General features: G+C 40.8%; 1 protein-coding gene across 1 annotated transcript in view; it reads right to left on the bottom strand.

Moving 5' to 3' along the window:
- Window positions 1-12,623, bottom strand: part of SLC9A3 (solute carrier family 9 member A3) — a 54,712-nt gene extending 42,089 nt beyond the window's left edge. Inside the window, exon 1 of the mRNA XM_009910152.2 lies at window positions 12,428-12,623. Coding sequence (XP_009908454.2) covers window positions 12,428-12,623 — 196 coding nt within the window. The remainder of the gene's footprint in view (window positions 1-12,427) is intronic.
- Window positions 12,624-14,973: the final 2,350 nt, after the last annotated feature.

Raw genomic sequence — 14,973 nt, 5'->3', positions numbered from 1 at the left:
GGGTTTGTTTTTAAACCTGTCAGGTGTGGCCACGGCAGATATATTTAAAAAGCCCCAATGAATGCAGATCTATAGGATCAGGACAGGAAGGTGGGTCCCTGGTACGAAGGAATACTTAGTATAACACTAAAGAGAACAAAGAGCTGCTGACTGTTCTCTTGTTTAAGAAATGCCTTTTTAGTGGGGAAAAAATTAAGCCTTAGTATGCATGTTCTATTTACACTCTAAAAGCTAACATCCTCTAACATACACTGTACTACACAGAAAGGTGTAGAGCCACTGGATGGGTTCCCCTGAGGACAGATTGGCCAAGAAAAAGGCTATACACTTGAAGCTCTAGAGAGCAAAGTCTAAAAGACCTTACGTTGCTAATTCAGGGTAAGAAATGGTGACTAATGGACATATTGATAGAACCTGTCAGGCAGTAGTTTATGACAAAATCCTTCCAATTAATGGAAAACATGTTGACAGAAAACCTCTAACAATAGCCATATATTTATCTTCTTTGTGATAACAGAACAGAAAATAAGAGACTAGTAAATTTATCTGACACCAAATGTAAGCATGCACATGCTTTCTACTCTTTCTTTTTCCATCACAATCTAATTACATAGCTTTTACACAACACACATAATAGCATTCTCCTATGCAGCTTCTGCCATTTCTCTCATGGCACTTTCTGTCCTGCTTGTTTTCCTTATTGATCAGTGCACTGGGGGTTTTGTTTGTTTTGTTTTGTGTGTTGTTTGTTTCTAATGTAGACTGTTTTAGTCTGTTACACTGGAAAGATTGTACGTGCAACTGACGTTAGTTGTTTGTCTATAAAAATATCTGTGATTGCTTGTCCACATACCATCTGTGGTACTGAGCATGAAAGAAACACAAGAATAAACACAGCATGAAAGAAATACAAGCATAAGCATGGTAGTTATGCAATATTTCTACTATGGAAAAGAATATCCAATCCTCCACTAATGATCATACGTGGCAACCAATCTCAATGGCTACCTGAGCTCAAAATATCCATACTCCAGTAATGTACCTTGACAAAATGCCAATTCAGTGGTCTGCTGTCTGGAGTCAGATGTTGTATGGTCCTTTGCAAAGTGAAATGAAGATAGGAGAAAAATGAGTTTCATATAAGGAAGTGATAGGGAATCCCCATAATCATAGAATTGATAGGGTTGGAAGGGACCTCAAGGATCATCTAGTTCTAGCCCCCTGCCATGGACAGGGACACCTCACACTAGATCAGGTTGCTCAGAGCCACATCCGGCCTGACCTTAAAAACCTCCAGGGATGGGGCTTCCACCACCTCCATAGGCACCTTTTTCCAGTGCTTCAACCACCCTCATGGTGAAGAACTTCTTCCTAATATCCCATCTGAATCTACCCATTTCTATATTTGTTCCATTCCCCCTAGTCCTAACCTGACACCCCGAAAAGTCCCTCACCAGCTTTCTTCAGGTACTGGAAGGCCACAATAAGGTCTCAGAGCCTTCTCTTCTCCAGACTGAACAACCCCAACTCTCTCAGCCTGTCCTCATAGGAGAGGTGCTCCAGCCCTCTGATCATCCTTGTGGCCCTTCTCTGAGCATGTTCCAGCATGTCCATGTCCTTTCTGTAATAGGATATGCAGAACTGGATGCAGTACTCCAGGTGGAGTCTCACCAGAGCAGAGTAGAGGGGGAGAATCACCTCCCTTGACCTGCTGGCCATACTTCTCTTGATGCAGCTCAGGATGTGATTGGCTTTCCAGGCTGCAAGTGCACACTGGTGACTCATGTTGAGTTTCTCATCCACCAGCACCCCCAAGTCCTTTTCTTCAGGGCTGCTCTCAAGCCAGTCGCTGCCCAGCCTATATCAGTGCTTTGGATTGCCCTGACCCAGATGCAGGACTCTGCACGTTGTCCTTTTGAACCTCATGAGGTTGGCTTGGGCCTGCCCCTCCAGCCTGTCAAGGTCCCTTTGGATGGATTCCTTCCCTCCAGTGTGTCTGCTGCACCACACAGCTTGGTGTCATCAGCAAACTTGCTGAGGGTGCACTCAATGCCACTGTCCATGCTGCCAACAAAGATGATGAACAAGACTGGTCCCAGTGCTGATCCCTGAGGGGTTCCACCTGTCACTGGCCTCCACTTGGACATGGACTCATTGACAGCCACCCTTTGGGTGTGGCCATCAAGCCAGTTCTTTATCCACTGAATGGTCCATCCATCAAACCCATACTGCACCAGTTTGGAGACCAGGATGTGATGTGGGACAGTGTTGAAGGCTTTGCTCAGGTCCAGTATCATGGACTCAGAAATAGCCTAGTCTTTCCTATAGAAGAGAAAGGAACTGAAATGATGGAATATATAGCCACATAGTATTGTCTGAGGAGTTTCTTTTGGTTGGTTGGGTTGGATTTCTTTTATTAGAAGAATAAAAGTAGTCTTCTTGAGAAAAATCCCATTAGAAATAGTGAAGTTGAGATAGGATTCCAAAGTAACTGCTGCAATTTGGGTAAATGGAAGATCTAGAAGTAGTATGTACCTAATAGAGAGGAGAACAACAGAAGTGTGCTTTCTGGACATATATGTGGGTAGATAAGACATATGTAGGAAGTAGACCTATCATCCTGTTCTGCAGGAAACAAGAAATACTACACCTGTCACCTCCAGGTTTACATGTTCCTGCTGAAGCTCAAGCTACTGCTTGAACTTAATACTACTGGTTAATAGATTTCACTTCACATCCCCACCCAGTAATGATATTCATTAGAAAATAAGTTCATTCTGAAGAATATTTTATCTAAAATAAGAGATGGAATTCATAATATATCATATAAGAGAAGGCAGAAGAATGGGTGACACATGAGTGAAAGCTATTTAGGTCAGAAAATCGAACTCACTCTGATTAGAAAATATCCAGGATAGAGAACCAAACATTATGTTGGTAACTTGTCATTCCTTTCTTTAAGTCATGATTGCAGGACCACTGTAGTCATCATATGTCCACCATGTATTCTCCTCTTCTCCATATATTAGCACACAGTTTTGCTCCAGTTAAGCAAAGTGTACAGATTCCATCAAAAACAGCATGCAGAAGCATTGCATTCTTTGACCGAGTAGAAAATGGATATAAGTGTCCATCCATGTATGAACACTGCTAATCCAAAGACCAGAATCTACAGGTCTAATTGATAGACCCACTAATTCTGGAAACCATTTCCAGGCACAGGAAGGGCTAGAAATTCCTCAGGAGCAATTAGCATGACTTCATGAAGAAAAAATCATGCTTGACCCATCTGGTTAACCTGCATGGTTAAAGGGTAGGCCTAGTAGATGAGGGGAGAGCAGTGGCTAGTCTACTGAGCCTTCAGTAAAGCCTTTCACAGTGTCTCCCATAAGAGCCTCATAGCCCCTCCAGTTGTTACCATAGGAGATGGATGGGCAAACAGGGAGACGGACTGAAAACTGGCTGAATGGCAGGGACCTGAGGATGTTGATTGGTGGTGTAAAGTCTAATTGGAGGCCAGTAACTAGTGATGTACCCCAGAGGTCAGTACTGGATCCAGTCCTGTTCAACATCTTCATTAATAATATAGATGATGGGGCAGAGTCTACCCTTAGCAAGTTTGTTGTTGACTCACATTTGGGAGGAGTGTATAATAGGTGAGACAGTTCTACTGCCATCCAGAGGGACCTGGACAGGCTGGAGGAATGAGCTGACAGCAGCCTCAGGAACTTCACCAAGGAGAAGTGCAAAGTACTACACCTGGCAAGGAGGAACCCCATGCACCAGATCTATGCTGAGGGCCGCCCACCTGGAAAGCAACTTTGCAGAAAAGGTTTTGAGGTTCTCAGCAGACACCAAGTAGAACATGAAAGAGCAGTGTGCTCTCACAGCAAAGAAGGCTACTGGTATATTGGGCTGCATTAGGTAAAGTATTGCCAAGCAGGCCTTGAGACATATTCCTTCTCCACTCAGCACTGGTGAGTCCACCCTAGAAGCACTATGCCCAGTTTTGGACTCCTGCATACCAGAGAGACATGGATGTGCTGGACAGAGTTCAGTGAAGGGCTATGAAGACGGAGCGCCACTGCGACTGTTTAACCTGGACAAGGGTCAAGAGGGAATCACATCAGTGTGCATAAATATCTGATGAGAGGGCAGAATCAGACTTTTTTCAGTGATGCCCAGTGACAGTATCAGAGGCAATGGTCACAAACAGAAACATAGATAGTTCCCTCTGAACATCAGGAAATGCTTTTTCACTGCAAGTGTGGCAAGCATTGGCAAAGGTTGCCCAGAAAAGTTGTGGAGTCTTTAGCCTTGGAGATATTCAAAAGCTGCCTGGACATGATCCTGAACAACCTGTTGTGGGTTGCTCCAATTGAGCAGGGAAATTGGATCAAGGTGACCTTTAGAGCTCCCTTCCATCCTCAACTATTCCGTGGTTCTATGGATCTGGAAAAGCTGTAGAAGACCTAGTGTCCAGAAAAACATTGAACTGATGCCAGGACACTAAATGTGTATTCTTGTGTCCTTTCTCCCTAGATTAAAGACAGTTCCGTCGCAGGAGCAGTGTATCACTGACTCAAGCCTTTAACACAATTACTTATCACTGACTGACCCAATTTGAAAGACTACTTTTCCTCAGATCACTACTGTCCCAAAGTCATCCCGCAGGACTAAGTAGTGCTATTCCACTAAATTAGGAGGATAGCAGTAACTCTACACTGCAACTATGTTGAGTTTTATGTATGATCACATAACAAATATTCCTCCAGCACATCTGTTAGTACTGAAATATTTACATTAACATAAAGCTATTTCATATCAACCTATGTCATCTGATCCCTGGAACACTATTATAACACCAAATCAATATAACAATATTCATTTTAATAAAGGAGTTAGAATGTTTCAAGTATGACAAAATAGTTGATATATAATCAGGTTTGTGTTTAGACAAGTCTTTCTATCAGTTTGTAATGTGTGTGCACCTGGGAGATATTCATTATGAGATCTTACTGGATCAAGACCTTTACAGGTTTCTGACTATTTACTCTTTTCCTCAAAGCCCAACTTTTTGGAAGTGAATGAATACATAAAGCCTCCACTTTTTTTCCACTTTTGAAAAACTGTAATTGAAGGAGAGAAAATCATAACCAAATGGTTTTGAAAATCAGTCTACTGATCTATTTGGAGATTCTCTTTTTTGGTGTCTGACCACCTCTATTTTAACATTCAGAGCTAACAGAAGGCCAAGGCATGTATTTTTTCAATAGATAAAAGCAGAAGAACTCACCTAGGTACATATTGAGTCCAGAATGACCTCTACTTTCAGTTACTGGAAGGAGAAAACTCTCCTGATACATCTACATAAACCCCCTGCTTTTGTGCTGGCCTTTCACAATATCTCCCAGTTTTCTTCTGTGAATAAACATTAAATATTTGTGACTTAATTAAAAATGTTTCCACTTGAGGTCTTGCATTCCATCTTGGTGTTTTCAGTATTTATGACTTCACAGTGCTTTACATTTCAGCCAACTGGGTATCAAGTTGCTTCTTTCACAAGGGTGACTACGTTGTAAGCAGTTTTACAAAAGGAATCAAAATATTACAACATAGCTAACCAGCCAAGCTTTGTAGTTTACAAAGGCTGCTTTAATGGTCCGCAACTTTAAATGGCTGTGACTTGTTAGGGGGTTGAAGAATAATTAGACCCCTTAGCCCTTTGGGACATTAGTTTAACTGCACTACAGCAGAGAGATGAGAAAAATCAGAGAAAAAATCCTGAAAGAACAACAACAATATTCAGATAAGAAACAATCTTCTATAACTTTGGACTCAACATTGCATCTTGGAATAGAATAAGCCATGCAGAAGAACTCAGCAATCCATTACTCCATTAATTCAGAGCAATGGAGAAAACAGAGGGGGGGGGAGGAGAGAGAAATCTGTATTTGAATTCAAAACATGTTTTTTAAGCAACCTGGTGGTGAAACTCACCCACTTTTGATGGACCTCTGTAGTACAAGTCAAAACAACTGGAAAAGCAACTTTCTTATTGCCAGGTCAAAGCAATAATTCAGGATTTCAGTAGGAGCTTCTTTGCTAAGCATCTCTAACACACAGAGCTCCACAAAAGCAAAGCGGATCACACAAAGACTTCCACTTGAAGAACCCTGTGTACATCTGGAAGGGTTTGCTGCTTACACTTAGTACTTGTGTTGCATTACCACATGAGAGATTTACAGTCACTTTGGGGGTTTGCAGCTCACTCTTAGCAGTAAATCGCTTAAGCTCTGCAAATCATAAATCAATGGTTTCAACAATCCCAACATTATAGTCTTAAAAGGATTCTATTGTTTTAGCGAGAACACCCAGCACTTTGCACACAGGTGCCTGAAAGTAACTGATGGCAGAGATCCTTTCTTAGGTATGCATGCCTGAGCTGTATTCAATTCAGGGCCATTCTCAAAATGCCATTGTTTTCTTATGTAATTCACACAAGTTGCCATTGTACATTTGCTATTCGTCAGGGGATGTAATCTGAATCTTGTCGAATTATACTGTCCCGATATCTTCTTCCCTACTCTAAATAATTAAAACTCAAGACTTGAAAGACTTAGAGGGGGAAGGGAGAGAAGTGATGAGTGTGACAGGAAGGACAAGAAAAAGATGAGTAAGGTATAAGAGTAAAATGGAAATAATTGAAGATAGGCATCCATTTACAGATCGTAAATTTCATAAAGACATGGCTTATGAAGTTGTTTCCAGAACTGGAAATGCTAAGTTGTTATTCTGTGCTGGAAATGTTCTTTTCTGGTGCCTAAAATGTTGCCCTAGATGGCAGAGATTTTACAGTACTTCTAGCTCACAAGTATTCTAAATAGCACTTTGCAAGAGCAAATCCATCTTTCTAAAATGAAGGCACCCCAGTTATACAACATAGCTGCCATCACAAAGTTATAGCACTCCTATGTAATTGGGTTTTAAGTTAGATAATAAAAGGCTATATCCAGGAATGAAATGCATATGCCTCCCTTATAGGTATGCCAGCTTTCACCATAAAAGGTTTTATTTTCCCCTTGTTCTCTTCATAATATAAGAGAACATAGCCAAGTCCAGACTTCTTAGTCACAATGCAAAATCCTTTTTCATATAATGACTTAGTAATGAAAACCACTTTTCACAAAGATTATAGTCATGACAAGGCTGGTATTTAAGCTTTGCTGGGTCTGGTAGTATCCTCATCATTTGAGCCTCCAACTCTGTTTTCAGTTAATACTTCCAGTAAATTTCTGCTAAATGTCCTTCAACATTTCTTCCTAAAGATGCTATTTACTGAAGAATTGCCAACAGGCCAGCTAGTCTCACATTTTTTGCCTTTATTAAAGCAATACCTTAAATTTCTCTCTCTAAGGAATTGACACTTTGCACTAGTTCAAAAATGACATGAGTAGAAACTTCTGAGTCAAATGGGCTTTTGTTTTGACAGTTTGTTTTGGAGGGAGGGATATTGATTTCTTCAAAGAAAATATCATCCCAGGAATCTAAATTGGATGCGTTGTTAGGCCAGCATTTCACAGCTCCTTCCCTAGCCCATCCCTAACATGCTTAAAATTCTCCACAGCAATTGTTTATGTTAACGAAAAACTCTGAAGTGCTCCTTGCTCGGAGTAGTGTGAGACAATATGAAGGGGGCTAGACATGCAGAAATTAGAGGATTTGTAGGAACCCATATCTCTGTAAATTTAGAGATACTGTGTGGTTTACAGCTCTCATTTTCCTTAAGTCTCAAGAGCTAACAGACTCAACAAGTACATCTGACACAATATCTTCTTGAGATATCATTATGCCAAACTTCATCTAAGCATTAGCTCATTTTTGTTGAATCACTTCCCCCTCCTCCAAAGAGTTGTTGCATTCCTGAAGATGGACTTACCAGATGCCCTGGATTTTAATGTCACTCCCACTTTTTAGTTGCTTTAGATTTCATGCACAACTACACAAACTTAAAAAAAATAAATATATATTTGGTGACATTCTTAGATTCAGCACAAACTATGCACCCTTTCTCATTTCTGTTCATAGCCATTCTCCTGCTGTACCTTACAGTTGCTTATCTGCTCATCTGCTCCACACTAGGCAAGTTCAGGGGGCTAAACAGACAGACTGCGTTGTTGGCCTTTTTTATTATTTGGGACAAGCAATTATCTTCCTAAAAAAAAGGATTTAAACTACAATTATGAATTTTACAAGATCCCCTAAATAATCTCAGATGAAAATATAAATTGCATCTTTTCTGTGTCCTAGGACTTTGAACAGCTATAGAAACATGCTGTGCATATCCTTCAAGTAAAAAAGCATAATTCCTCCCTCCCCCCTCCTAAGAAAGTGACCTCAGAAATGTCCTCCAAAAAATGGATACAATATTCAGAATTTAAACTATTCTCTTGCCCATTTTTAGCTAACTGATTATTCCTTTCCTTCTACTTGCTTCCAATTCCTTTTTTCTGATCTTCCCCTTACTTCTGCCTCTTTCTGTGGCATGCTTTTCTGCTACTGACTTATATCTTCTACATGTCCATTCATTAAAAATTTATGTGCAAGATGTGCTCTATAAAAACATATAAATAAGGAGAGCACATGACAAAATGAACTTGGAAAGCAAGTGTGCGTGTGGTTCTCAAATCAGTATGTTAATTAAAAATGTTACATATTTTAAAAGAGAGCTGCAGTAGGAAATGCCCTAGTCTATAACTATAGGTAGGTATATGTATATATTTGTTTGTTTTTTTTTTCCCCTTGGTATTGCTTGCTTCATCTGGAGAACTGAGGTACCAGGAAGTGGACAGCTGAAATCCACTAGGAGAGTTCTCAGCTGTAACTCATGTACCCTCTTCAGGTAGATAAGATGTTTTCCTGACTTGGCTTTACGAATGTCAGTAGTTTATTGGTCTTATCCCATAAGGATACTCATTTGTAGTGATAAGAGAGCCTATCAGAAGAGGCAATACAGATCATTAGCCAAAGTGGAACACTGCGTACCTTAGAATGATGAGTGGGAACATTTCAAATGCAGAGGGTCAAATCAAATCAATTATAATATGTAAAACAGTACACTGAGGTGCATCAGTGTACTGCTCAGTAGATATAGACAAACTGATTTATTTCCTGTAGTGCACGAATGCCAATTCTACAAAGAATTTTCTTGCACAGTTTCATGCGCAGCAATACTTACACTTGTCCAGGAGATGTAAGTGTTCTTTACATGACAACAAATGATTTTTCTTTAAAGCCAAAAGCACTAGACACTTTTTCACATGGGATGCTTATGAGGTTTCACATACAATAGTTTTTGTTGTAGAATATCTTTTCAGCACCAGTTTATATTCTAAAAATACACAACATGAATATCAAGTCCCAGAAAGTCCACAAGAATCTCCTATTAAACAAACAAAATAAAATGACCCCAAAGCTCTAAGGGTACTGTAATGCAAGCGAAGGTGAAGCATTTTCACACAATTTTCAATCTCAGCTACCAACTGCAATTCACAGAATCATAGAATTGTTAGGGTTGGAAGCGACATCAAGGATCATCTAGTCCCAACCCCCCTGCCATGGGCAGGGACGCTTCACACTAGATCAGTTGCTCACAACCCCATCCACCCTGGCCTTAAAACCCTCCAGAGATGGGGCTTCTACCACCTCCATGGGCACCTTTTTCCAGTATCTCACCACCCTCATGGTGAAGGGCTTCTTCCTAGCATCCCATCTGAATCTACCCATTTCTATTTTTATTCCATTCCCCCTAGTCCTATCATTACCTGACACCCTAAAAAGTCCCTCTTGTAGGCCCTCTTCAGATACTGGAAGGCCACAATAAGGTCTCCTCAGAACCTGTTCTTCTCTCAGCCTGTCCTCATAGGAGAGGTGCTCCAGCCCTTTGATCATCCTCATGGCCCTTCTCTGGACATGTTCCAACACATCCATAACCTTCCTGTAATAGGGGCTCCAGAACTGGACACAGTACTCCACGTGGGGTCTCACCAGAGTGGAGTGGAGGGGGAGAATACCCTTTGCTGACCAAACAGCCCATCATCCAACAGTAAAATAGCTCTTCAGCTGCTGTAGCCACAAAGAGGTGAGCTTTTATGTGCAAGAACAGCTCCTCCTCTGCTGAAAAACCCACAGCAAACTTAGTATTTTGACACCACTACCTTTGCCCTCTTTCAGGCAGTAAAACAAGAGACACAAGGGCAGGTGTTCTATATTTTCTCCCTCAGTTCTTTTCTGTCTGCTTTTTAAATGTATAAAACTTCTTAGATTGAGCACAGCATTTTTACTATTCAAAATCTTCTGAGAGATTTCTGGTCCACTTTCCAGAGCCCTTGACACACCAAGGCACATAGAAGACTGACAAAGTTTTTTTTTACAGTTCCCTTTCTCATTGACTTTTATGAACAACTTCACTCTTTCTTCATTAATACACAATTGAATGGTGAGTGTACAATTTTGCTTTTCTGTATGTTATTTGGGACTGGTGGGGAAAGGAGGAGCTCTCGGTGGAATACAGCAGCTGTCCTTTGCTTCTTCAGGGACAATGTCTGGAGTGGTAGAGGACTGAAATCACAAATGTGAAGAGGAAAAAAAGAACAAAGTTTGAGAGCTTTGAGAAAGAAAAATAATGGAGTTAATGATAGATACTATCTGCTGGTAAGTGGCATGCTCTGTGCAGCTGTGAAATAAGTGTAAAGACAGAAATAAGTGTAAGTAAAGACAGAAATAAGTGTAAAAACAGAACGTTGGGCTCCTGAACTTCAAGTACAATTAGTGTTTTGTCAAGAGTATATACTGAGGACTGCATGGTAAAATGGCTCACTTTAATCCAAACTAATCTTAATCCAGGCCATTGCAATATAGCACAGGACAATCTAACTGTCCTGTTATCTTCATTGGGTTTCTGACATAGCACCAATATGGTTGTGCAGCCATAATAATAACTGTACAACTCTGACACATGTACAAAGTAGCCAAGCCTTAATAACACAGGGTGCAAATGCTTATTTAGAAGAGTATTTCAAAAGGAAGGTTCAAATGAGCAACTTGTGTATTAGTTTAGTTAGCACAATTTTATAGGGACTCAGTGTTGTCACAGGTTTTTTATTCTGTATCTGGTTTCCCCAGCATTTGTACTTCATATATCTCACCAATAAAAGTCAATTAAAACAAAACTATGTTTATATAATCTAGGTAATGCAGCAATTAAGTTGTATTATCTATGGTCAATCAAGTGAAACCCAGGATGCAGGTAAAATAAAAAACACTTTACAGGATCATCTCTATATAACGTACTCCTCATTTGTAAAATGTTTTATTAGGGTTTGAAAACAGCCTTTTTCCACCCATGTCTTAACTGTGTTTATTTTATATGTTAGACAACACATACCTAAGTAAACATGTTTATGTCTTCCATTCTCTGTGACATGCAAAATTCACGGAATGTGATTCTGGTACCCCAAATTATTATTAACAGTACAAGTACAGAAAAGCATTTGTAGGATTTTTTTTCTGCTGATCATATACTGCATTGAGACTGGTATCTTTTTTATTGCAACTCGAAATTTACATTTGCAATGTCCAACAAACTGGAGGTCTGCTTTTAGATCTGAAGGTTAAAGGACTGAAAATAATAGCATCAAACAAATAAAATAGATTCCAATTAAACATTGACTCTTCTAGTCACTGCAGTGTTACTAATATGATTGCTTTTGGAAAAGTTCCAAAGTTCAGAATGCAAGAGTTAGAACATTCATATAAATTCACTTGAACTGCTTTGAAAGTCCTTGCTTACACAGATTCTGGTTTCTTAAAGAAAATTCTGTGTGCTCTGAAGCTTGTATTTTTTCCAGCTGCATCAGGTGGTCAGGGAATATATATTACCTTTACTAATCGTGCACTTTCACTAATTCAGCAATGCACTACCAAGCAGACAAGACTAACTTCGTATGTGTAGTTTAATGTTCATTTTTGATGCCACCAGCTAATATAGCTTCCAATGATAATCGGGAGGATAACTTATCATAGGTTTTGTAAGTGAAATAGGTTTTGTATAAACAACTGGTTTCACTTTGAAAAGGTTTTGCTTGCAACAACAGTAATACAAGGTTTTCAAGGAATTGCAAGGCTTTGCACGGAACAGATGCAGAAGGCACAGTCCTGTGCATTGAGAATGAACTGGATAACCCTCTGAGGCAGGTGAAAATCACACTACTAAGTACAGTGTAGGGCAGTATTATGAAATCAGGACAGAGTACAGTGAGTTCCCCAAAGCAAGTCAGTGGATTTACAATAAACTTTCTTCATTTATGTTGGGTGGGAGAGGGGAAAGGGGGAAGGGACATGTATCAAGATATAACTCCAGACTCACCGATTTTGGCCAAGCTGGCCACAAGTATCCAGAGTGTAATGACATAAGGATCCTTGACGTGATCCCATTTGAAAGAGACGATGGCAAAGCTTTGAGGCTGGCTGCTATTCTTAGAGCTTCCAGAGCTTCTCTGTCCCAGCGCCGCTGGGAGAGCCATCAGCCCCAAGAGGAACACCACTCCGGATACTTGCCTCATCTCCAAGTCACACAACAAAAATTCTGCTTCCCTTTCTCGGAGAAATCCCGCCTCTTCGGAGGTCCTTGGGGTCGAGGTCCGTGTCCCTTGCGAAAGACGCGACCGAAAGCTGCGGAAGGCGGGATAGCTGTGCGCTAAGAGGGTCCTGTCCCGCCACGGCCGGCACTGTCTGGCTCAGGTACCGCTGGGCACGGGGTGGCCAAGAAGTGGCAAGGGATTCTGTGCATAGGCAGATGCTGCCAGCTGGGGTTCTGGTGCTTGCCAGCACCTGCCTTTATCAGGCTGTTCACGACCAGCGGAGGCGGAGCTTTTCCGCCGCTCCCGCGGAGGCTGCAGCACGGAGCCAGCGATGTCCTTTCGGGATCAGCGGGGCAGTTCCGTTCCGCCAAGGGGATGACGGTAGGGCTATGGGTTGTGTCCGCCGTCCCAGCTCGGCTCTGGGCACCTAGGGGCTGGTAAAAAGTCGCCTCTCTTCTGGCCGAGGCTAGGTTATGACCAAGGTGGAACCCGGGATCCGTGTTGAGAGCGGAGCTGGATGAGCAGGAGATCTGGAAGCCTCCGTTTGGGTGCTTCGAATGCCCAGCCCAGTGGTTCAGACTGCCTCCCTCAGACCTGCGATCTCAGATGGTTGCCGCAAAGGAAATTCACCCTTTCCTGCGTTTCAGGTTCAAGTCTCGTTAGAATCTAGCTCATGGAAGATAGAGCAGATGTCTCAAAACAGTTTGGGTTTTTTTTTCTTTTGACCACCAGAGAGCAGCGTTTCCTGGTTACAACATTTAGAGAGTTTCTCACTTTCCCACTAAAGCCTTCTTGCTGATAACATTTACCTGATATCTTGGATGGTCCATGTTGTGCGTTGCAGGCAGGCGGACCCATGAGAGTCATCACCCTGCAGCAATAAGGCATGTTCCCAGCAAATAGGGCTGAGAGCACCTTTCCGCACACTGCAGCAGCGACGGCTCCTGTCCCCTCTTGGTGTGCTCTGATGCAATCCAGCGGGTCATATCTGCAGTCCAGTGTTTCTGTGACTTTCTGTGGGAAAATACTCTTTTTGGTTTACTTAGATGACAGTTGTTTTTTATCAATAGTTCAAAAGTTAATATGATAAAGCTCTACTTTCAAGTATTTGAATGATTTCTTTTCGGAAAGAGTTGTCAGGCACTGGAACAGGCTGCCCAGGGAGATGGGTGAAGTCACCATCCCTGGAGGTGTCTAAAAACCATATAGATACGGCACTTCAAGACATATTTTAATGGATGTGGTGGTGTTAGGTTGACAGTTGGACTTTATCATCTTGAAGGTCTTTTTCAACTGGAATGATTCTATGATTCTAATGATTTGGCAGAAAAGTTAAGTACTTTTTCAAAGTCTAAATGATCTGCAGAGACTCTGCAAATTGACTGGTTAATTAAAACAATAAGTTTGCATGGAATGTCTTTGTTATAAGGGTGGCCTATCATTATCACCTAATAATCTTATTTAGCTAAGGAGCTCAAGGAGTTTTCTTGAGTTAATGCACTGAAGATTCAGTTTTTATTACCTCCAAGTATGTGCAGGCCTTGCACTGGACCCTTTCTTCTAACAATGAAACATCTTGGGGTTTTTATTTCCCTTGCTTTTTCATTACTTAAGAGAAAGGAAAGTATGTAGGAATCTTTTAAACTAGGAGCCAGTTTGAAGAAGGAATTAGCAACTTTTTTTAGGAAGCATAACAGACAGCAAAATATTTTCTTTAACCTTAGGAAATGTTTTAGATGAAGACTGTAAGAATATTTCAACATCTAACAAGTGAAATCCTACCTATATTATTTTTGTCTTTGTCAGATTATGGCTTGGGCACCCAAATGTACATTAGAATTTGCTCTCTCGATTTTTCTTAAGATTCTACAAATGGTTCTGACCAATATGAGAGCATAATTTTTGTACATTGCCATTATAGAGAGAGAACTGCTGCTGGAAGTAAGCAGCTACTGATCACCTGTGCAACCTATTGCTGAGCCCTATGGACAGCACTAGTTCATAGATATTAATGCCAGATTCATTTGCTGATATTAGGACAATGAACTTTAGTAGAGACAAACTGTCAGCACCATTTTTATTATCACAATTTATTCCAAGCACCATCATGTCACAAATAACTTGTCAGCTGCATCTGATAAAAGGTCATCACAACTCTCACCATGTCCCATCTTATATGTGTGTGTGTATATATATATATATATATATATATATATATATATACTCTTCCCAAATCTAATTCCACAAAATGGTGACTTGTTTAGCAATAAACCTTACTATTGAAAGTGTGAAAGTCTTCTCCATGGATCTTTTCTAAACATAAGGCATATAC

This window comes from Dryobates pubescens, chromosome 9 (assembly GCF_014839835.1).
Source record: "Dryobates pubescens isolate bDryPub1 chromosome 9, bDryPub1.pri, whole genome shotgun sequence".
Taxonomy (NCBI): Eukaryota; Metazoa; Chordata; class Aves; order Piciformes; family Picidae; genus Dryobates; species Dryobates pubescens.
Note: the sequence above shows the minus strand (reverse complement) of the source record. Positions and strands in the feature narration are given on the sequence as shown.